The sequence below is a fragment of the Condylura cristata genome, unplaced genomic scaffold, assembly GCF_000260355.1.
Source record: "Condylura cristata isolate star-nosed mole 26May11 unplaced genomic scaffold, ConCri1.0 scaffold00019, whole genome shotgun sequence".
Classification (NCBI taxonomy): Eukaryota; Metazoa; Chordata; class Mammalia; order Eulipotyphla; family Talpidae; genus Condylura; species Condylura cristata.
Genome location: NW_004567120.1, coordinates 2053346 through 2078011, shown reverse-complemented (window position 1 = coordinate 2078011; position 24666 = coordinate 2053346). Strand labels below are relative to the sequence as shown.

The 24666-nt window shown below is 35.9% G+C and overlaps 1 protein-coding gene across 2 annotated transcripts in view; it reads left to right on the top strand.

Annotated features, from left to right (window-relative positions):
- The window catches only part of ZDHHC15 (zinc finger, DHHC-type containing 15), a 79222-nt gene that overhangs the window by 41891 nt on the left and 12665 nt on the right, over nucleotides 1-24666 (top strand). For both annotated transcript variants that reach the window (XM_012727261.1, XM_004685599.2), the window contains exons 4-10: nucleotides 2672-2792; nucleotides 5516-5585; nucleotides 7504-7536; nucleotides 8260-8380; nucleotides 13973-14105; nucleotides 16192-16318; nucleotides 23897-24000. In XM_012727261.1, the coding sequence (XP_012582715.1) occupies nucleotides 2672-2792; nucleotides 5516-5585; nucleotides 7504-7536; nucleotides 8260-8380; nucleotides 13973-14105; nucleotides 16192-16318; nucleotides 23897-24000 (709 nt within the window). The remainder of the gene's footprint in view (nucleotides 1-2671; nucleotides 2793-5515; nucleotides 5586-7503; nucleotides 7537-8259; nucleotides 8381-13972; nucleotides 14106-16191; nucleotides 16319-23896; nucleotides 24001-24666) is intronic.

The window sequence follows — 24666 nt, the reverse complement described above, 5'->3', positions numbered from 1 at the left end:
GGAGAGGTCTGCCGCGCCATGTGGTCACCTCTGGGGCAGGCGGGAATCGAACTCATGCGGAAGTGGCTTTAGCTTCTCAGTGCTGTGCTTTAACCCGTTGTGCCACCAGGGAGGGAGGGCTCCATTTTCTCCCTTTTATGTGAAGTTTGTATTATTCTTTGCTAGCAAATTTCATCTGTAAGTATTTTGGAGACAATATTTATCTTTTTAAATTTTTCTTTCTATTCTCTTCTTAGCCTTAGGTTTTATTCAAGAAAGCCTGATTTAAACCTATAAGAATACCTTTATATGTTTCCTGATATTTTTCCTCCTAGTAACTTTCAATATCCTTTATTTTTCTTGATCTCTTGGTAGTTTCACAAAAATATGTCTTGATATAAGTCTGATTACACTTAGATAACCAGTTTTCTTTTAGCTTCATGTTCTTGTTTATGTAAATTCTTTTTCAGGTTTAGGAAGTTTTCCTCCGATCTTTCTTTAAATTCTCTGCTGCCTTTTCTCTTGTCCACTTTTGAGATACTCATTATCCTTATGTTGCCTTCTTATTAGAGTCAAATATTTCTCAAAAGTGTTTCTTCACTTCTTTTTTTTTTTTCATATCTCTCCTCCACCTGAGCCCCTTGTACATTATTGTCTTCATGGTGACTGATTTGATCCTCCATTTGGTGTAGGCTGCTATTCAGGTGTTTTTATATTAAAATTATATCATGTAGTTACTATTTTATAACAATTATAGCTTTTGTGAAAATTCTTAGTTGTGTACACCTCCTATTTGTCACAGAATCTTTATAACCCTGCCCCACCCATGAAATGTGCATAACACACCATATTTACTATAATAGCCAAAAATGCCTCTATATTTCCACATATCCCCAGAAGGTACATAATTCTCACTCAACTTGCTAATGCCATGATAAAAATACACTACTAGGTATAGTCCTTAAAATAATGCTCATTTTTATACATTTCTAATTTTAAAACTAGTTTCATTTAATTTGCTTGTTTTACCATTTTATTGATGTATAAAGTACATATTCCAATAATTAAGCTATAAAGAGTCAATTTTGAATTTTTACCTATATGTGCACCTAAATAATGACCATTTATGTTAAAATTTTTAACATTTCTAACCCCTCAGAAATCTCCTTCATGCCCCTTCCAATCAACCTCTTGTCACAGACAACCACTAATTTGACTTCTATCACCATAAATTAATTGTGCTTATTCTGTACCTCCCAGAATAGTAAGCATAGTATGTACTTGTTTGTGCACACATTTCTCTCAGTGTCGTGTTTTCTAAATTCATTCATATTGATGCATGTTTCATTTATTCATTACCTTTTACTATTAGTACCTCTTTTGCCACAGTTGTTTTATTCATTCATCAGTCAAAGGGTACTTGAGTCATTATTTCTTTCTATAATGAAAATGCTGCTATTCACATCTTTTGTCTTACACACTTCTATACTGGGTATATAAAATAGACAGGGATGGAATTTCTGAATCATAGGACAGGAATATATTTGCTTAAGTAGACAATAACAACCTGTTTTTTCAAAATAGTTACATAACCCTATATTCTCTCTCCAAAATCTTTTGCCATCAAAATGCACATAAAGAAATTGAAAAAGAAAGCCATATACTAGTAGAAAATATTCAACCAAGAACTAATATCCAAAATATAGAAAGAAAACTTATAAATCAATACCACAAAAAAGGAATAACCATCAATTTTATTACTAACCAATGGAGTGGAAATTAAAATCACAATAAGATATTCACACTAATAGTTAAAGTTTACAAGACTGGCAGTATTAAATATTTGTACATTATTTAACAAATTGGATTATAAGTAGACTTATATTCTTATCAGGTACTTTTATAGCACTTTTGTGAAATAGTATTATTTCTTCTATATCACATTTCAAGACATTTGAGTGTTTTATTTTCCCAAGTTATTTTTACCTAATTTATATGTAACAGTGAAGTATAATTGAGAAAATCTGACCAGAGAACCTTCTCTTTTTTACCTGAGCCTTTTGTTTGACACAAAGAAAGAAAGCTTTCAGGTCTCTATCACTTTGGAAAATTGTTCTGTCTTCTGCAAAATTAGCAAAAATGTGGTGTGAATATGGCAGTAAGCTCCCATACCAGACTAAAATTTTCTGAAATAGTGAGAATTCCAAATTTCTATTCATTTGCAAGATTACTATATGCAAAGGTGTCACAAGCACTCTCATTCACCTTTTCCAAGTGTGCCACATATAAAAAATACAACTTAAAACCTAACATAGTTGATCATCAACAGGGTCCTGTTACACATCATATTTGGTTTAATGGAGTAGAAAGGGCATCAGTCTGAGAGTCAGGTGAATGGGTTTGGACTTAGCTTTGCTACTTAGTAGTTCAGTGAGTATAACCTCGAACAAGGTATTTAATCTCTCAAGTTTTACTTTATTTATAAACCAATACTACCTATCTCAGAGTTATAAAGATTCAGTTAAAAATTAGATAAGATACTTGAGATAATTATCCAGAGAAAGCTATAAGCCAAGTTTATTCCTGGACTTCAATAGTAGGAAACAAGTGTTTTCACCTAAATAGTTATTGTTGTTTTTAATCTTTTCATTAAACATTGGAAAATAAATCTTGTTTTTCATTCTGCCTCCAGTTCCACTTGTCCTATACAGATAAGGAGCGTTATGAAAATGAAGAGAGACCTGAGGTCCAGAAGCAGATGCTCATTGATATGGCCAAGAAGCTACCAGTTTACACAAGAACTGGGAATGGAGGTCAGTTTATCCAACACCAGCTAGAAGGGCAGATCAGCAAGGATCTCAGAAAGAATAACCCATACATATTTTCAGGCTAGTCCATTTTTCCCCTCTTTTCTGAAGAACAATATGGAGTTTTTCTCAACATTTTAGTATTATTTTTTAAAACATACACACAGATTGAAGAATTTTATAGGAAATATCTATTATCCCCACCACTGGGTTTACCACTACAACTTTAGTCAGTTGCTTTATCACATATCTAACCACATATATCCCTCTCTTCATCATCCGTCATCCATAAAGCCATCGTGTTTTTTGACATATTTCAAAGTAAGTAGCAGACATCAGTACACATCCACCTAATTATTTTGCCATTCTTTGTGGACAAGATTTACATACAAAACACACAAATGGTTATGTATTTCATTCCTTTTTTGCTGAGTATTACTTCATTGTATGAATATATCAATTTAGTCATTCACCAGCTGAAGCACATTTGGGTTGTTTCCAGTTCTTAACCATTATGAGTGAATGCTCTATGATTATTTCTGTATAAGTATCAGTGCACAGGGATGTCTTTATATTCCTTGGGTAAATATCCACAATGGAGTTTTCCTCTTAGCTTTCATCTGCAAGATTTGAATAGTATTAGCTGTTTCTATCTTTCTTTTAAAATTTGAAAATCAAGGCTTATTTGACAGGTTATCCTAACATTTCTCATAAAAGAGATCCTATTTTGAGGCTTTTGGAAATTTTCTGTTAAACATTTAGAGTAATATGTTTATCATTAATTTATTCAACAAGATTTATTAAAATGCCGTGTGACAATTGGAATATTTTAATATGGCCTGGTTATTAGGTTATACTAAGTATTTATTGCTATTTTTCCTAGAGTTTTAATGTTATAGTGGCTAGGACTTTTCAAAACTCTTTCTACATGCTGAAATATGGTGAAAGGAGATGGGAATTACCTATATAATTCCAAACAGTTGTCATGAGCATGACATGAGAGCAGAGGTTAGAAACTAGAGAAATATGAGATGAATCAGTCTCAGAGATATTTTGTTTGATCTCTCAAGTGTACTTTAAAACTTGGGTTTTGTTATTAATTTTTAACAGTTTGGATATTAACACATGAAAATCTTATCTTGAAAACTCAAATATTCTGACAGTATTCTGTCTGCATTTCTACATTGCAAAATTTAGCTAGAGTTGAAAGGTAGCTGCTTTCCTGAAATAGGACAGGTGTTCTGAAGTCCCATCCCTGCAAGGGCCCATCCTCCTCATCATCAACTAGCTACTTCACTCACTATTCCCTGGACCCAAGAAGCATTTGTTGGCAGTCTTCATAAGATACAGTAATAGAGAAAGCATCTCTGAGGAAATATCAAATGATCTAAGACATACACACACACACACACGCACACACACACACATACACATACACACACCAGCTATACGAGCAAAAGACTAATATCCCAGGAAGAAGGAAGTAGAAATACAAAGGACCCTGTGAGACAGGAGGAAGCTTACAGTATTAGAAAATCAGATAGATAACCAGTGTACAAGGAGTGTAATGGGTAGAGAATGGTACAAATTAAGGTTGATGAGACAGGCAACAATAGATCATATTGTTCTGTAGGCAATGTATTGGGGTGGGGGGGTGGAAATGAAAGCAGTGCGAAAAATTAAGCAGCTATTATAGACATCTAAGTAAGACATGTTGGTGGCTTAAACTGGGCAGTGACCATGTCTTTTAAAACATGCTAGAAGACTCAGACAACTGTGTCCCTCTCTCTCTTTGCCTCAGTAATACACATATTTTGGTTACCTACCCCATTACTAGAAATGAACACAGACTAATGAATTAGCTGTTCATTATGTTGAATCAGTTATGTGTGCTTAATGTCCCCTTTGGATGGAAATATTGTATTAGGTCAAACTTCATAATTTCAGTTGCCATGCTTAGTAATAACCATATTAAGTACAGTCATCCTGTCAATACAGAGACAATTAGAAGGAAAGAAAAATGACTTTCATCTAAGGGAAATAAACAAAGCAAAAAAGGAGGGAGGGAGGGAGAGTGAACTTGTTTTTTATACCAGACTTCCCAAATGAGAAGAACCCTGAATTATAGTGTCAGAGAAACTGTGCTGCTCACAGAGCCCTCCTACTCCCATCTGTGTGTGATCTTGTGCCAAGTCACTATATGGCTCATGTCTTTTACCTCCTTGTGAAATGGTCCATTGAGCTAATTATTTTTAGAATATCTCTCCTATTCCACAAATTGTTAGTCTAAGAACTGCTCTCCTTACTATGCTTGGGAGTTTTATCTATCAAACACTCTGATCTCCAGGTACATGAGATACATGATGAATCTTTTTTTCTGATGTAGGCAAGTTGGAGTTAACAGAGGCAAAATAATTTTACCAAGGCCATTCAAGCATTTCACAGTACAATTTGCTTTGTTTTACATTACAATATGTTACCATCAGAGATTCAGATATGAAGGCTTTTCCTCTTACCTTCATCCCTCAAAAGCTGCTTTCAAGATTGATCCAACAGGAATAAAAAAAATATATAGTACAATTCCCTTAGTGATCTTTTTTCTTGGTAACTTGAAATGAGATCAGTTTCAGTACCTGGAATCTACGTATAACAATTCCATTCAGATAGGCTACTAAGATAGATGTTATATTAAACTCTCACTGGTGCTAACCATCTTATTTTCTCTATAGCTGTACGATTCTGTGACCGATGCCATTTGATCAAGCCAGATCGCTGCCACCACTGCTCTGTCTGTGCCATGTAAGTGACAGCCATATTTTCCCTGGGTTGAGTTTGACTCCATAATGATTGCCTAGACAACAAATTAACTGACATGTGACATGTAACATGTAACCTAATATGTAATCAGGCCTAGATAAGAGCATTTCCCTTTGATCAGAGTGAGCCAAAATATGCCAAAACCCTTACAGAGATGAATCAAACTATTCTAAAAGTAGGAAAGAAAATATTCTTAAAATAAACATTTTATTTTAGGAGAGTTTATAGAATTATTGTGAAAATAGTTATTACATGTTTCATACCCAATTGGAACATTCTACATAAATATATTACTTCTGTTACAATCTTACGAACTAATATTGATACATCTTTTCTTAAAGATTTATTCATACAGAACTGGGGTACAGGCCAGAGATGCAGAGGGTGAGAGGATTCACCAGGGACAGAATGGGGAGCAGAACAGGCAGATGGACGAAGTACACTGCTGAGGGGAGCAGCAGGCAGGTCAGGAGAGGTCTGCCATGCCATGTGGATCACCTCCGGGCCAGGCGGGGATCGAACTCATGCGGAAGTGGCTTAAGCTTCTTAGTGCTGTGCTTTAACCCGTTGCACCACCAGGGAGGGCCCTGATACATTATTTTTAACTGAACTTCTGTACTTTTCCCTCTGTTCTTTTCCTCTTTCATATCCCATTCAAGATACCACAGTACATTTAGCTGACAGGTCTGCTTAGATTCCTCTCAGTTATGAGTTTCTCAAACTGTGCTTATTGTTTTATATTCTTAGTTATTTTTAAAAAAGATTTATTTATTTATGCTTATAGAACTTGGGTACAGGCCAGAGGTTTGGTGGGTAAGAGGATTCACTAGAGACAGAGTGGGACGCAGAACAGGCAGAATGAGAAAGTACACTGCTGAGGGGAGCAGTGGGCGGGTCAGAAGAAGTCTGCCACATCATGTGGGTCAGCTCCCTGGCCGGGGATTGAACTTGTGCTGCAGTGGCTTCAGAGAGCTTCATAATGTGGTGCTTTAACCCATTGTGCCACCAAAGAGCCCTTTTAGTAGTTTTTAGGACTAATGATCAGGTAGAATGTCCCACAGTTGGGAGTTTTCTGATATTTTTCTCATTATTTTACTTGGATTATTAATCTGTTTGGGGGAGAAAGACCAGAGAGGTAAAATACCTTTCTCATCATATCAAGGGGTAAATTCTGCAAACATGACATATCACTGTGATTTTAAGTTTGATCACCGGGCTAAGGTAGTATTTGTTCGAATCTGTCCTGTAATGTTACTCTTCCCCACTCCCCACCCTCTCATGCTGCCCCCTTTGAAATGACATCAATCTGTAGAGCTCACATTCAAGGAATGAAGAGTTATAGATGCCCCCCGCCTCCTGAAGGCAGTTTGTGGAATTCTGTATGGGAGATTTGTTTTTTTTTTCCCTTATTTGTTTATATCAGTATGGAGGTGTTGGATATACCTCAATTTTGTTACTCAAATTGTTCCTGCTTTGTAAGTCCCATTTTTATGTTAATAAACATACTCTTCATGTTTCACACCCAATATATGGGTGTCTTCTCCTTGAGTGCTAATTACATCATATTTCTCTTTCCCTTCACTTGAACAGAGGCTATAACCATATGGTTTCCTCTATACTTTTATTAAAATGAATATTAAACAAAATGAATGGAGATATCTTGGACCTTTTTTTCCTATGTATCAATATCAAACTTCTAGGCCTCTAACTTGCAGCCAGCAAGTGCTGTGATTGGCTTAGTCTAGGAATAACTTGAGGACATACTAGTTTTGGTGTAGCTATTGTGGAAACCTACAGGAATAAGTACACTGGCACCATGTAAAAATACTGGTGAACTGTTGAGTTCACAAATAATAAGTTGCTTCTTCACTGATAACCCTGTATTTCATTCCTTTTGTAGGTGTGTGTTAAAAATGGACCATCACTGCCCTTGGTATGTCCCTTTCATTCATTTTTCTCCTCTAAAAGGTCAAAGTTGCTCAGCATTTTTCTCTTCCTAAGTATAGTTGTAACATGCCTGTTTGTGCTACCATAAATCACTAGATTTGACTTGGGGTTTAGGGGCAGAGGAAGCCCCTCAAGCAAGAATGAATATATTACCAAAGTTATTGCACTGAAATGTCAGGGTCACAAGCTATCAGTCTCCTGTCCATTAGCTTTAGTACTTGGGCGTAGTAATGAAATAGATTATAAATATATAGTTCTCTTTGACATTGAAACATTCAGTTATTTTTAGCCAGCTTGACATTTAAAATACTCAAAATTGTTAACAATTCTCCGTATTTTATATAGCTTCTCTAGAGAACATATCTGAAATCATATAACTACATAAAGAGTACATGTACAATACTAAATGTAATTGTTGAGATTGTAGTAGTTTTTATCGTTCAAAATCCAATTCTACTTGGGTGTGTCAGGAACCAGTCCAGAACTATTAGCTAAGCCAAGTGTCTCTGTTCAAAATGAAAGGAGGAACAAGTGAGACGTGAACTTGTTTTTCTAGTCTCTCATAGTAAGGGACTCCTATTACTGGTGAACAGCTATGTAACATAAAATGAAGCAGCAAGAATAGCAGGCATACATGCTCAGTTCACTTATGTATCATTGCGTTCTCAATCAAAGGGTCCTAATTTCAACTTTTCTTTTTTTCTTATAGGGTTAATAACTGCATTGGATTTTCCAACTACAAATTCTTTCTTCAATTCTTAGCTTACTCTGTTCTCTACTGCCTGTATATTGCCACAACTGTCTTCAGCTATTTCATCAAATACTGGAGAGTAAGTTTTAAAATGCTGCAGTGTCTCACCCAAAAAAAAAAACAAAAACACACACACATAACTACTCTTATCTGTGACATCTTTGACATTTTATTTTTTCTGTTTTGAAATAGCTAATACTGAAGTAATCAGCAGAGAAGAAACCAAAATCAAATTCCCATGTTAAATTTTCTAAGGTTTAGAAGGCTGTTGTTTAAAGATTTCACTTAAAAAAGCTGCTGTCATATATGAAAATCTTGTTAAGGTCTTCAAGAACTTAACCTCTTGAGTCTTCTTTGTAAAGTAATTCTCTAGTGAGTATATAAAACACACCAATTATAAATTTGAAAAATCATGAAACTAATTTTAAATATCTAACTTCCTAAGGGGGAAAAAAGTCTGAAGAAACACACCCTCATTGTTAGGAAATACTTTTTAATTTCCAGTTCAAGGGAGAGTTGTAATATTCCTACTAAACAGAAATATTGACTCATTTTCACATATGAACTGAAATAAATGAAATGCAATGGGGACGCTTATTTGAACTTTGTATGACATCCTTTACTGGCTTTGTTGCCAGCACCAAATGAAACAGATATTGATAGTACTTTTACCTTTCAAAATGTGATCTAAAAAATTACAATTAATTTTTTAAAATCCTATTTTCACTTCTACTTGAAGATACCAATAATATACCTTCTATTTCCAAACGATTTGAAGGCAGATTTTCAGCTTGTATATTTGCATAGGGTCTGGCTTTTTTTTTTTTTTCATACCCGTGGACTCCAGAACACAGCTATTCTCCACAACTCCAGTGCAATTAATAAAAAATAGTAACCTTTCCTGATATTGGTTGTCTAAACTGAAACTGAAAAGCAGAAGACAGTTGTGGGTAGAGCTACTAGTTATTACTTGAGGAATTGCACAAAAATCTGTGCTTGTAATGTCTCCCTTCAAGTCACAGTGTAAAGCAACAAAGAAATAGCATGAATCCTGGACCAGTATGTAGATTACAATACAATAAACTGGAGAAAAAGGAGAAAGCAAGGTAGTGAGAATCTGAGTATCTGAGAATATTTTAATAATTAATTAGTGCATTGATCCCTACTAGTGTAAAATGTATAGTGTAGAAAATTACAGTGATATTTGCTTTCCATTTTCCCTTTAACTTGCTCCAACAATTCAGATATTTAATAACATTAAGAATGAAGAAGTATAGGGCCTCCCTGGTGGGAGGGTTAAAGCACATCACTAAGAAGCTAAAGCCACTTAAGCATGAGTTCGATCCCCACCCCGGAGGTGACCCACATGGCAGGTAGACCTCTCCTGACCCGCCCACTGCTCCCCTCAGCAGTGCACTTCTTTGATCTGCCTGTTCTGCTCCCCACTCTGTCTCTGGTGAATTCTCTCACTGCCCCTGTGCTTCTGGCCTGTGCCCCAGTTCTGTATGCACAAAAAAATATAAGTCTTTTTTAAAAAGAATAAAGAAGTATATAATGGATATCAAAATCTTCAGAGATTTAGAAGTACAAGCATGCATGAATTTTTTTTTAAAGATTTATTTGTACATACAAGAACTGGGTACAGGCCAGAAGTACAGGGGATGATAGGATTCACCAGAGAGAGAGTGGGGAGCAGAACAGGCAGATTACCGAAACACTGCTGAGGGGCACAGCTGGTGGGTCAGGAGATGTCCGGTGCGCCATGTGGGTCACCTCCCTAGTGGGGCATCAAACTTTTGCTTCGGGGTTGTGGATAGCTTCACAGTGCTATGCTTTAACCTGTTGCGTCACCAGGGAGGGCCAGCATGAAGTTTTTATAATATATTTTCACTGAGTACAATATGCTTCACCATCTTGTCATCACTTCCTTGGCCCTTTTCCACAGCATGGGGTCTGTTTTCTATTGCACAGGTTTCCATGACCTGTTTGGCTTTCCACTCACACATTGATTCTTCCTGAAGGTAAAGAAAATCTACTGTATCCAATTCAGCAGAAAAAATGTCAGCCTTGGTTTTCACTACAAGACCTTACTTGGTCCTTACCACAGTAGGCTCCTATTTAAGAACAACCTATTACTCAGGAGCCATAGTAAAGTGTTGCATTTCACACATTTTGCCATTGACCTTCCTAGCCTGCCAATAATCAAACATCACCATAGCAGCCTGGTGCTGTAAAGCTCTTCTCACTCTTAAAATTTGGTACTCAGTTATGAATTAATCATCAAAACATGCCAGCATTCACAACAGTATCAGGGGTGAACATCCTTTTCCTACTTCCTTCTGTTTTCTCCACAATAGATTAGTTCATGCCTGACAGAAGAGGAAACTTACCTTGGCTTGCCCACATAATGAAAAGGGCATTAATGATTTAGAGAAATGCTTTCTTGCAATCTTTCCAAAGAGCACATTGGTGTGGTTTAAAGATGCCTTCTTAGTTTGAATTAAGATTTCCCTTAAAATGAAAGTAAACACTGCCAGGTATTTTTAAGTCCTTGTATCGAGGAGATTAGCTGTGTAACAATCTCCATTTGTGTCATAACTTCACAGTTTCAAAGCACTTTCATATCTATTACCTATGCCCACTACAACCATGTAAAGTAGGCAAAGCAGAAATTATTGGTCTCATTTAAAAATGATAAAACTGAGACTGAAGTAGTTAAGTGACATGGTTAGGATCACCAGCTTGTAAGCTTCAAAATCAGGCCTTGAACTGAAGTCTGACTCTAAGCCTAAGCCCAGTGATCTTGAACATGTACCATATTCTACCTTTTATGGTCTTTCAGTGGGGAAGCTCTGGCTCCATTGGAATAAGTAATTCAGAAGACCATCAGAATAATACCATTATCTTGGTTCTAAAATAAAGCACAGCCTTATTTGGTGGGAGATACATGGTTCCAGTATGGGAGGTATATTTACTTTTTCTTATCAAAGTAAAGGTATATTTGGTGTCTTTTTCATAAGCCAAAGATCAATTTCTTATCAAAGTAGCTACTCCTTTAAATTGATCTTTGGCTTATGAAAAAGATAGTAAATATACCTCCCACACCGGAACCATATATCTCCCACCAAGGCTGTGCTTTATTTTAGAACCAAGATAATGGTATTATTCTGTCATTTCTCTGAATTGTTTCTGGTGTCATTGCCTGAAATAATTTAGCTTGATTGTCTCCTGGGACAGTAATTTTGAATATCAGGCCATCACCCTCTTCTAAGAAAAATAAATATTCAGGACTTTATCAAGAGAAAATAAGGTAGATGTTTTTCGACAGAGAAAGGGGAGTTCTGTAAGAGTAATTGGTGGAGAGGAAAAGGGGAGACAGCTCAGTTACCCAGGGAGTAAACTGACATATTGTTCCTTCTTGCTCAGTGTTTTCTGTTGCCAGTTTATTTTTGTAACTATGCGAAGAACTTTATTAACCTTTGTTTCAAATATTATTCTCAGGCTCTTTCAGCTTAATTAGCTGCAGAGAAAGAATGAATTTTATATAAGCAAAAACTGAAAAGAGCTACAGTGTCCAAGGGGCACAGGCATAAACATATTATCAATCTAGATTTCATCAGATCCATGAATAAGATTTAACATAAACGTAACCATAATATAAAACAGCAGTTCCCAATAACTCTTCAAGTTTTATCTTCATCAAAATTGACTCAGTCCTGTGGCCTTCATCCTTGTAAGCCTCATCAGTATTCTGTACAAAATTTGAACTTCACCATCATCCTCCACTCCAGCAGCAGTGGTGCCTTTTTATCCACAGATTATTTGGACAGAGCTTCAACCAGTCTCCTTACACTGCTTTTGCACAAGCTGGCTTATGCTCAGTAGCATTCCTGTCAGCTGTTTTATGTCAGCATGGCCTCTAATGGTGAAAGTGTTGCCAGAGATGCCTGAACTTTATGTTGTTAAAGGGAATTACTCACTGTTCCTTGGTTTGGGAACATATTTAACTCCTCAATATCAGAAATTGGGAACATACTTACCTCCTCAGTATCAGAGATATTGTTTACACCTAACTTCTTTAGAACTGAAATTTTTTATCATCTGCTGTAGCTGTTCTGTGAAGTGCCTTCTTTCCTTGAGAGTGTTCCTTTCCCACAAGTGCAGTAGGGGGCTAGAGTTAGCACACAGAGGAGCTCAGGTAGACCAGATATATTTCCTATTGCCAATTTAAACATGAATGGTAAGTAAAGTAAATATGAGGTCTAAAAACTAACACACACACAAAGGTTATGAAAGTAAAAACCAGCCAAGCAAAAACCACTACCAAAAAATTGGGCACATAAAAGTTCCTGAAGGTTGACATCCTATGTAGATTCTTCTTGGGTCATTTAGCCCTCATGCAAATTTCACCCAGTCACCCCTCAACTATTTGACTGGCTTACTTCCCTTTATCTTCATTCTTTTAACACATACACTCTGAAAATTCCCAGTGTTTCCTTATATCAAAATGAATTAAAAACCTCAAAGAGAAGAAAATAATCTGTACTATCTGAATTTGCTAAGTGTTTTCAGGCCATAACTTTCTCCTCCCACCCCGAATAGATCCTTACTCTATTATGAAGATCCACGCCAGTCAGGTGTCACCTTTCATTTTACTACTCGAGAACATTTGGAAATATTTCGAAGTAGTTTATCCCACCAAAACAAAAGTCCTTTTCTCAACTGCTCACTCCAAAAATAAAAATGTCTGCTAAGGTCCTAGTCAGAAGACAAAATGCCTCATGCTCTGGATGTTATAGAATTTCAGAAAATTCATTCTTTTCTAGGGCTGCATGTAAAAAAAAAAAAAAGCTGGTGGAGGAAAACCTATATTATAAAAACACTGTCACGGATATAAAATAATGTACTTTAATAACAACCAAAAAAGCTTGTACAATATGGAAAATGAGATGTCCTGGCTAATTATAAAAATCTTTAGGCACCTACTTTTACAATTGCCTTTGAATCCTGCTTATTTTTACCATGTAAACAGCTATTTTACAAGATTCAATATACTGGCACATTCTACTTCAATTATCAATAAACAACTACCCAAAACTTTGCAGTAGCTTTAAAATTGGTCCTAGTTCATAGGTATAACATTTAGAAATTCTACCTGTTTTGACGTCCTACATGTATTTCAATACACATACATCCAAGAAAACATGAGGTGAAGTGTTCTAGGACAGCCTACGTTGAGGCAAGAGGTTGAACCATATGAGGCTCACTAGTATCACCTGTAGCCAATAATTTATTTTGTAAACCAAAGAAGAACAAATTTAAGATATATCATGCCAGTTATTATCTGAGTATACCCTTTTCACTATACCCATTTCTCATTGATACATTACTATATTTTACACTGAACATAGACTTAAGTAAGGAGCCATTTTAGGCTTTGTAGATGAAAGCCTAAGATGGTCTATAATGAAGTCTAGTTACCAACAGAAAGAACTGTTTTATTAAAAAATAGATTTGGAAAAATCTGTTTTGTAGAAATCTATTTTTAAAATTACAGCTACACATTTTATACAATGGAAAAAAGTACTAACATATATATAAAGAGAGATAAGACTTAGCCAGTACTTAGCTTACCACTTTAATCTTTTGTTTCTGTTTATTAATTTTCTAGGGGGAATTGCCCAGTGTTCGCTCTAAATTCCATGTCCTTTTTCTCCTCTTTGTGGCCTGCATGTTTTTTGTCAGCCTTGTGATTCTCTTTGGTTACCACTGTTGGCTTGTCAGCAGAAACAAAACCACCTTAGGTAAGACTTGATATTAAGAATATGAAAAAAACATCATTGTGTATGACAGTGACCATGGATTGTTCTCAACAGAAGAAAAAGAATTTCCAGTGAAGTGTTTTAGCTACAATGACATCCACCATTTCCTCCAAACTGTGACAAATATAAAAACATTTTACCAAAATAGAGTGCCATAGTGAATGGAAGCTTACAGATTAATGAGAGTATTAGTGAATGAAACCTCACACAAAACCAAAAATATCCATTGTTCTTGATAGTTCATATGGGGCTGTAGTTCCCCAGATTATTACTCAAAGGATTCCTAAAAGGTATTCACATAAGGAAGCAAAGGAAGTAACCATTACAGAAGGGAAGATCAGGAGACAAAGGTCAGCAATGAAGAACATCTAATTCACTGAGCACATTGTAAAACAAAGTCCATATATAGGGGAAAAAGAAGTCCTTATATAGGAGATCATATATAGGAGAAAACAAGGACTCTGTACAGGAAATCATATATAGGAGATGTGCTCAATGAACTAGATGCTCTTCTTTGCTGATCGTTGTCTCCTGATTTTCCCTTCTGTAATGGTTACTTTGTTTCCTTATGTGAATACTTTAAGTAATCCTTCCAGTTACAAATCTGGGGAACTACAGCCCCATATGAACTATCAAGAACAATGGTTATTTTTGGTTTTGCGTGAGGTTTCCATAATAAATTTTGGGAGGCAATTTGAGCTTAGAGAGAGACTTGAGATTAGAGTGCTTATGAAGAAGATAACATAGTAATAGCCTTCTACGAACAAACAAACTGGGTACTTGATAGTAAGGAGTCACTTTATGAGGGAAGAGGATGAGGGTATCATAGTTAGCTGAGAATATGTTCTCATTTAAAGAAGCATCCAGAAGGGTTTGATTAAATGCTGATGATTGAGGGGGAAAAAATAGTCCTGAGGAAAAAAAAACAAAACAAAAAAACAAAAGAAAGTTAAATATCTACAATCATCAAGGAGTTGTATAGGGACTATGTGAAAGATAAGCACAGTGAATTAGTGAGTGTCTAAAAAATGAGAACAAGAAATGAAGTTTTTTCTCTGTTACTCTATAGGCTGTTATTTAGAGAAATATATATTTCTAATGGATTCCAGTACAATTGCTCATCTATGTGAAATAAATGTTTAGATTTTTTACTAATCAGTGCATTATGAATGAAGAGAAAGTGTCTAAATGTTACTGTTTAGCTGAGATAGATTTGAGGAAAGGTTAGTTCAAAAGCTACTATAATTTTTGCAACCTATCTACTAGTAATGCTATCAGCTAAGATAATATTTTAATTTATTTTATAAACCATATAGATGTTATCACTTAGTTGCTAGGGTGATTGATTAGCATATTTGTTTTAGAGATCAGCTGCAAAGTAGAAAAATAATAAAAGCTTCATGATAACAGAGTCTGAAAACAAAGAACAAATGGGAAATGCCCATATAGAGCTAGCACACAACAGTGAAAGTGGCTTAATGGGATAAATGTGTATTTAACAATATGCACTAACATGCTCTAATTCCTCATAATCTTTGAGGTGATTATACTTCACCCATTGACATTTTATCTGGAATAAAACTCAGTTTCTTATTTTATAGGTTTCGTTGTGAACACCTTCTTTCCTGAAATGTTTCTAAACCAAATCCATGTTGTTATCATCTCTTTGTGTCATTACTTTGGTCCCTGCTCTAACAGTGGAGATCATTTGGCTGTTGTTGCCACTTAGATTCCAGTAAGGTGTATTAAATTTGTTTTCTCACTCCTTACATTCAGCAATATAAAAATATATTACATCCATGACTACTCAATTATATTTAAGGTAATCTTTCTTCTACCTTTTTTTGAAATGGTTCCCATTCTCTTTATTTAATAAGGTTACTTTGCATGAAATATTAAACTGGTTTTTATTAAATAATTCACAATAACTAAGAGAGACTTATGCTGCCACAGCAAATAGTTATCATAGAACCAAGTCACATTCATAGAGAACTGTAGAATTATGATAGTCCTGCCATTTGATCTTTTATTGCTTTCTTCATCTTTTCTTTATCTCTGCTATCCTTAGAGGCCTTCTGTACTCCAGTGTTTACAAGTGGCCCAGAGAAAAATGGGTTCAATCTTGGCTTCATCAAAAATATCCAACAAGTGTTTGGAGATAAAAAGAAGTTCTGGTTAATACCTATTGGTTCCAGGTAGGTACTTATTACTACTTAGAGGTGTTGATGCTGGACTGTGCTTTAAAGTTGCAAGTTGAATTATGACCATAATGTGGAGCAGGTAAATCCAGATTGTTTTCCATAATGGTTGTGCCAGTTTACATTCCCATCAACAGTGTAACAGACTTTATTCTCCATGTCCTCTCTGACACTTTTTGTCGGAAATATATATTTTTTTAATATTTATTTGTGCATACAGAACGGGGTACAGGCCAGAGGCTCAGGGGCAGCGAGAGGCTTCACTAGAGACAGAGTGGGTAGTAGAACAGGCAGATCAATGAAGTACACTGCTGAGGGGAGCAGCGGGCGGGTCAGGAGAGGTCTCGGGAATCGAACTCATGCAGAAGTGGCTTTAGCTTCTCAGTGCTGTGCTTTAACCCGCTGCGCCACCAGGGAGGGCCCTTGTCAGAAATATTTTTAACATGCAGCATTCTAATGGGTCTCAGATGGTATCTCATTATAGTTTTATTCTGCTGCTGCATTACAGTTGACAGTGAAGATTTTCTTATATCTTTTGCCCTTTTGGATATCTTCTGTAGTGATTTGTCTGTCATAACTGTTTCCCACTAGTTAGTTGGGTTATTTGCTTTTTTTGTTGAACTGTATATCTTTTATATATCAGTATTTTATATATTAATACCTTATTAGTTATATATTGAGTAAATATTTTTTTTCCATTCAATAGGGTCTGTTAAGTCATCCTGAATTTTCTTTGCTATATAGCAGCTTCTTAACTTGAGAAAATCACAGTTGTTCATTTTTGTTTTTAATTCCTTTGTCATTGGGGTTGAGTCACCAAAAACATCTATCAATAATATCATGGAACATACCACAAATGTTTTCTTCTATATTTTATGTATTGGTTCACTTTTGTATGTGTGGCTTTCCTCATTTTGTTGTCATAATTGCTTTATAGGTGCTAGTATATTTGCAGATTTATTTCTGGACTTTTGTTTATGTTCCATTGAATTACATATCTATTTTTGTGCCAATGTATTGTTTAGGATACTATTGTTTTATAGTAAACTTTAATAATATCACTAGTATTTTTATTGGGATTGCATTAATTTGTATATCATTTCAGGCAGGATGGTCACTTTTATTACACTGATTTTCCCATCCATGTATATGGGATTTTCTTACGTTGCTATCTAAATCTAGTAACATTTTGCAGTTCTCATTGTGTGTCTTTTACCTCCTTTGTTAGGTTTATTCTGAGGTATTTAATTCTTTTTGAAGCAATTATCAACAGAAATATTTTCTTGATTTCTTTTGATTCTTAGTTGCTGTTTGTATATTAAACAGGTATGGATTTTTGTATATTAATTTTGTAATCTGCCACTTTTTCTATATATAGGGCCCTCCCTAGTGGCGCAGCACTTTGTAGTGCCGTGTTAAAGCACGGCACTACAAAGCTAGCCACATTGCTTTAGCATGAGTTCAATCCCTGGCAAGGGTGGTGACCCACATGGGCTGGCAGACGTCTCCTGCCTCGCCTACTGCTCCCCTCAATATTGTACTTTGTCAGTCAGCGGCCTGTTCTGCTCCCTGCTCTGTCTCTGGTGAATCCTCTCACCTCCCCTTCACCTCTGGCCTTTACCCCAGTTCTGTTTGCATAAGTAAATAAATCTAAAGAAAAAAGAATTTTGTATATATAATGTCATATCGTTATTGAGTAGTGACAGTGTCACTTCTTTCCCCAGTTGGATTCCCATTATTTCCTGATTTTGTCTGATAGCTCTGCCAAAAGCCCTAATACTAAATTAAACAAAGGTGGTGACAATAGGCATCCTGGTCTTGTTCCCAATCTTAAGAGGAAAGCTTTCAGTTTCTTAGCATTCAGTACTCTTAGTTTGATATTGAGGTAGATTCCTTCTATGGCAATCATATTTGGAGTTTTATCATATATGGGCTGTAAATATTTTCAAATGCTTTCTTTCCATCTATTAATATCATCATATAGCTTTTATCTTTTGTTGATATGCTATATTACACTAATTGAGTAAAAAACCTTTACATCCCTGGGATGAATCTTTTCTTGATCATGGTGTATGATCTTTGTGTTACACTGTTGAATTCAATTTGCTAGTTTTTTGTTGAAGATTTTTGCATCAATAGTCATCAGAGATATTGGTCTATAATTTTCTCTTCTGGTGTGGTCTTTATCTGGTTTTAGCATTAGGGTAATGTTGATATCATAAATGTACTAGGGAGTATTACATCTTGTATTTTAAAAAAACAATTTGTGCAAGGTAGGCTCCTTTAGAAGTGGTTCTTTAAAAGTTTCATAAAATTCATTTGTAATGCATCTTGTCCTAAGCTCTTGTTTGGGGGAAGATTTTTTATTATGGTTTCAATTTCCATGTTTCTGATCACTTTGTTCAGTTGATTTGTTTCTTTCTAGAGTAGTCTTAGTAGAGTATATCAATCTAGAAATATATCTATTTCTTCAAGGTTATTTAATTTATTGCCATATAGTTGCTTATAGTAATCTCTTATGATCTCTTGCTATTTTGTATTTCTGTGCTATCCATGGCGATTTTTCTTCATTAATTTGTGAGTCTATTCATTAATGATTTAGCTTTTTTTGTTGTTGTTGTTGTTAGCCTAGCTAGAGGTTTATCTATTTTGTTTGTCTTCTCAGAGAACCATCTTTAGTTACAGCCATTTTTTGGTGTAGACTTTGATTTCGATTTCATTTATTTCAGCTCCTATTTTTATTACTACCTTCTACTAACTTTGGATTTTGTTTTTCCCCTTTTTTCATGGTGCTTTAATTGTGATATTAGATTATTTGGGATTTTACTTGCTTTTTTAAAAGATTTTTTAAAGAAAGATTTATTTATTTATGCATACAGAACTGGAGTACAGGCCAATGGTGTGGGGGCTGTGAGAGGATTCATCAGAGACAGTGGGGAGCAGAGCAGGCAGATTGACAAAGTATACTGCTGAGGGGTGACAGGAGAGGTCTACTATGCCATGTGGATCACCCCCGGGGTGGGGATCGAATTCATATTAAAGTAGCCACAGCTTGGCTTTGCAGTGCAGCGCCAACTCACTGTGCTACCAGGGAGGGCCCTTTACTTGCTTCATAATGTGAGCCAGTGTTGCAGTTATCTTTCTCCTTAAGACTGCTGTGTCTCGGCCCTCCCTGGTGGCGCAGTGGGTTAAAGCACAGCACTGAGAATCTAAAGCCGCTTCCGCATGAGTTCGATCCCCGCCTGCCCCGGAGGTGACCACATGGCGTGGCAGACCTCTCCTGGCCCACCCGCTGCTCCCCTCAGCAATGTACTTCGTCGAACTGCATGTTCTGCTCCCCACTCTGTCTCTGGTGAATCCTCTCACCCTCCGCAACTCTGGCCTGTACCCCGGTTCTGTATAAATAAATAAATCTTTAAAAAAAAAAAAAGACTGCTGTATCTCATAGATTCTGGTGGCTTGTATCATCTTAAGACATTTTAAAAATTTCTGTTTTGATTTTCTCTCATCCAGTTGCTGTTAAATGCTGCATGTTGTTTAGTCTCCATGTGTTCATAGATTTTTTTTTCTGATAAGTTCATTTCTAATTTTGTGGTATTATGGTCACAGATTACTAGATAAAATTTTGATCTTTGCAGTTTTATTGACAGTAGACTTTTGTTCCAAGATACAGTCTATTCTTGAGAATGTTCCATTTACACTTGAAAAAAGTGTGCATGCTCTGATATTGGGGTGTTTGTTCTCCAGATGTCCTTTAGAACTATTTGACCTAACTTCTCATTTAATGTTATTGTTTCCTTATGTATTTTTTTGTCTTGCCGATCTGTCTATTGTGCTAAGTGGTGTATTAAATTCCTCTAGTATTATGTGTTGTTATTAATATCTCTTTTTATTTCTGTGATTATCTAATGTATCTTGGTTACTTAAAATTTGGGGCTTATATATTTGTGAGTGTTGTATCTTCTTATAGTATTAATCCCTTAATCATAATATAGTGTCCTCCATCTCTTACTACCATTCTTAATTATAAGTCTGCTTTTTCAGATTAAAGTGTAGTTGTTCCTCATTTTTTTTTAGTTGCTCTTTGCTTATATAACTGCCTTCAGACTTTAAGTCAATATTTGTCTTTTTTGGCAAGGTGAATTATTGTAAACATGAGATTGGCCATGTTTTGAAATCCATTAAGTCACTCTACGTCTTTTGGCTGGTGAGCTCAGGTCATAAACGTTTAAAGTGATTGTTGAGAAGTGCTTGTTGCCATTTTGTATTTTCTTGTTTTGGTTTGTCTTTTTTATTTTTATTTTTTGAGGGTTTCCTATTTTGTTTAAGGCCTAATTTCATTGTCTTATGTGTCACTTCTATTATTTTCTGTTTGAGGTTAGTATATGACAGGCTATTTGTGTGACCCATTGGTCACTCTGGACTCTGAAGATTCTGATGGGCCACATTGCGACTTTCGTCTTCCATGTTAAGTGTCTTAGGTATCTGTTGCCTTGATATTTGCTCTTCTGTTGCTTCATGATAATCCCTTTTGGATTTACTTCGTGTGCAACTTGGTTCTTTTAAATTGAGAAAATGATTTTTTTTAGTTTTTGTTTTTCATGAAGCTCCTTACTCTTCCTTCTGTCTTGAATGTTAATCTTGCTGGGTAAAGGATTCTGGACTGGAAGTCTTTTTTCTTTAAGTGCTTTAAATAACTCCTTCCAGCTCTTTCATTCCTTAATGTTTTTACTAAAAAGTGAACTGATAGTTGATAGTTTGATTGATGTTCCTTATAGGTTTCCTTGATTATTTTTATATTATCTCCTTATTGTTGATTCTCAGCAGCTTTGTTTTAAGCTACAGACTAGTCTGTAGCTTTCTGGTTTCAATTTATTTGGATCTCTTAGATCACAATGTTTGGTTTATTTCCTAAATTGAGATGGTTTTCAGTATTTTTTTTCAATAATTATTTCTTTAATTGACTTCTCTATGCATGTCTCTTCATCTTCTAAGACTCCCATGATACAGATGTTATTTATTTTAAAGTTGTCACAGAGGACTCATACTATTTCCATTTTTTAAAAATTCTTTTTTCTCTACATAGTCCAATTGATGTGCTCCAACATTGTGTTTTTGAGCTGATTAATTCTCTCCATTGCTTGTTTGTCAGTTATCGATTGATGTGATCCACATCCATTTCCTCTTCTTCTAGCTTCTCGGTTCTTATTTCTTTCTTTTTTTTTTTTTTTAAGATTTATTTATTCGTGCATACAGAATGGGGTACAGGTCAGAGGTTCAGGGGCGGTGAGAGGCTTCACCAGACACAAAGTGGGGGACAGAACAGGCAGATCGAGGAAGTACACTGCTGAGGGGAGCAGCAGGAGGGTCAGGAGCTGTCTGCCGCGCCATGTGGTCACCTCCGGGGCAGGCGGGAATCGAACTCATGCGGAAGCGGCTTTAGATTCTCAGTGCTGTGCTTTAACCTGCTGCGCCACCAGGGAGGGCCTCTTATTTCTTATATAATCTTTTGTGCACGTTTACTGTAGTCTATTTGTAAGCGCTAGATGCAGTGTTGGGTATGGATTATAGCCGATATGGGGATACAGGTCAGGAATTGCTCTTTCTTTAGCAGCTTATTCTTATCTGGTGTGTTTGCTCCCATTATTGGTAGGTATCTAATTTGTTTAAGTTTTTTGTTTGTTTGTTTGTTTGTTTTGGTTTTAGCCCTGAGGTGTGGAATGGCAGGTCTTTTTTATATCTCAGCCAGGGATTTTAGTAATAGCCTGTTCTCTGTGGAGACCCAGGTGCTCTAACCTGCTTCTTCTCACCGATTCATACTTTGGATGTTCTGTGTTGAGAGATTAGTGCTTCACCCAGTAATCATGAACAATGCACTCTGCAACAATACACCCTCTGTTGTAGGTGCTTGCTTCATCACCCCCTTATTCAGTGCAGTGTTGGGTCTTCAGATCCCCAATGTTGGTATGTGCCTAAGTTAATAGGTATGCAGGGCAATACACAGAGCACTCTCATCTTCCTCTTATGGAAAATACTGCACCATTATCATCATTACCTAAATAAAGTTCACTTAATATTTTTTCCATCCCTTTTTACTGTGCTGATGCTCCTCATGTGTGTTGTGATTTACAATTTAGTTCTATCTGGAAGAGACAAGTCTACTGCCTTTGTTTTTTTGTCATCTTGCTAAAACTCTCAATAATTTTTTTATTATAATAGTTTATTTTTATATCATTTTGTGTCTTTCTACATCTCAGCTGTAATCCCCATGGACTTCCCATCACCAGTTCACCCATGTGCCATCACCATAATCCAGTGCACTTCTCCTCTAACCCCATTTTTGATCCCATTCCCCACCCCACCCCTGTAAAATGTCTCTGGTATATAGTTGTTCATTATTATTATATTTTCCCCTAGTCCTTTATGCTCCTGCATAAAATACCATCTGGTATTTTTCTTTTTCTTTCTGGTTTATTTCATTAAGCATGACCCCTTCCAGCTCCATCCATGTTGCTGCAAAAGGCATGAGTTTATCTTTTTTGATTGCTGAATAATATTTCATTGTATATATGTACCACATCTTTTTAATCCAGTCATCTACCTTTGGGCATTTGGGTTAATTCCATGTCTTTCCTATTTTAAATAAAGTAGCAATAAACACGGAGGGTGCAGGTATCTTTTTGAATCACTGTTTTTGTGTCTTTTGGTTAGATACCTAGGAGTGGGATTGCTGGGTCATATGGAAGCTCCATTTTTAGCAGTTTGAGGAACTCCAAACAGTTTTCCATAGTGGTTGTACTAGTTTGTAGTCCCACCAGCAGGAGAAGAACTCTCAATAAAATTTTTATTCTAAAAAATGATTAACAATCCAAAAGTCACTCAGACATAAATTTGGAATGCATTCAGGTATATAAGACAAATGTTTGAATAATACCCCACTGCAGCAGTGGGCCACCTCAGTTAACTCTAATCCATCTGTTAGTACCCACACATTAACCTAGGCAGTGGTCCTAGTTAGTCAGTTATATACAAAGTAAATCCCACATGCATATAATTGCTTCAAGGATCTGTATCCTGGAAATGTCTCATTTTGGGCCCATTAGCCCAACTCCTAATAACCTTTCTGCCATATATGCCCAATAGCAGGACCTTCAGACACTTTTATCTGTCACAAATTCACAGCAACTTATCTCCATGGTATTCAATGATTTTGAATGCTAATTTTTCTTGAAAATTTAGAATCAAAGCAGTAAAACTATATGATATAAATTGGGAACATCATCATCAACTAATATTTATAAAGTTTGCTACATGTGCATATTGCCATACTGGACATTGTGGGAAACAAATTAGAGTTGCATATAAGCAAAAACAGCCAGCACTGATGCATACAAACAATATGTAGAGATTGAGAATAATACAGCTATTAACTGATGTTATACTAAATGCCTGTTCAACCATGTCTTTAAACTATAAGATAGTTTAAATCTTCCTAAGAACTCTCCTCCTATTTCTGAGAAGCTTATTATCTCTATAAAATGCTGCAAGAGCTCACTGCCTGCCTTTCCCCACCAGCCCTGGTGATGGACACTCCTTCCCTATGAGGTCTATGAATGAGTCACAGAACCCACTATTAGCAAATGAAGAGCCCTGGGAAGACAATGAGGATGAGAATCGAGGTAAGTAGTCTCAGAAGGAAGTCTTTTCTCCACTAAGCAGACCAAGCCTTATAAAGATCACGATAAAAGAAACAATGTGGTATAATGAAACAGTAGTTTCCAGAAAGATTATATGAGCATGCCAAGCCCTTTGAATGGAGAAGGGTAAGTATAGCCAGACATCTTTAATAAATATGAATGTTAATTTGGATTAGATGGTAGCTCGAAATGTTTCTTAAACACTTTGTGCTACCATGATTTGTAATTGATCAGGTAAGTCAGAAAACATAAGCATGCTGTGAGAAAACATAAGCATGCTGTGATTCTTGTAAATAGTCCTATCATTTGGTCACTTGTGGTTCTTTGCTTGAGTTAATTCAGTCATTGTGCAGTAGCTTGCATTTCCCTGCTCTCATTCATTCACACTGATTCTGTTTTAAAATCTCATTCCCATTCAGTTTTAGAATGGTTTGAATACTTGAGGAAAAAGAAAGTGTCTGGAATCAAGCATATAATGCAATAGTCTAAAATAGAGGATCAAATGAAAAACAAGGTAGCAGCACTTAAGTCTAACTTCTTTCTCCCACCAAATTATTGGGAGAGAATTTTTTTTTTTTAAGATTTATTTATTTACTCATACAGAACTGGGATACAGGCCAGAGATGCGAAGGGTGAGAGGATTCACCA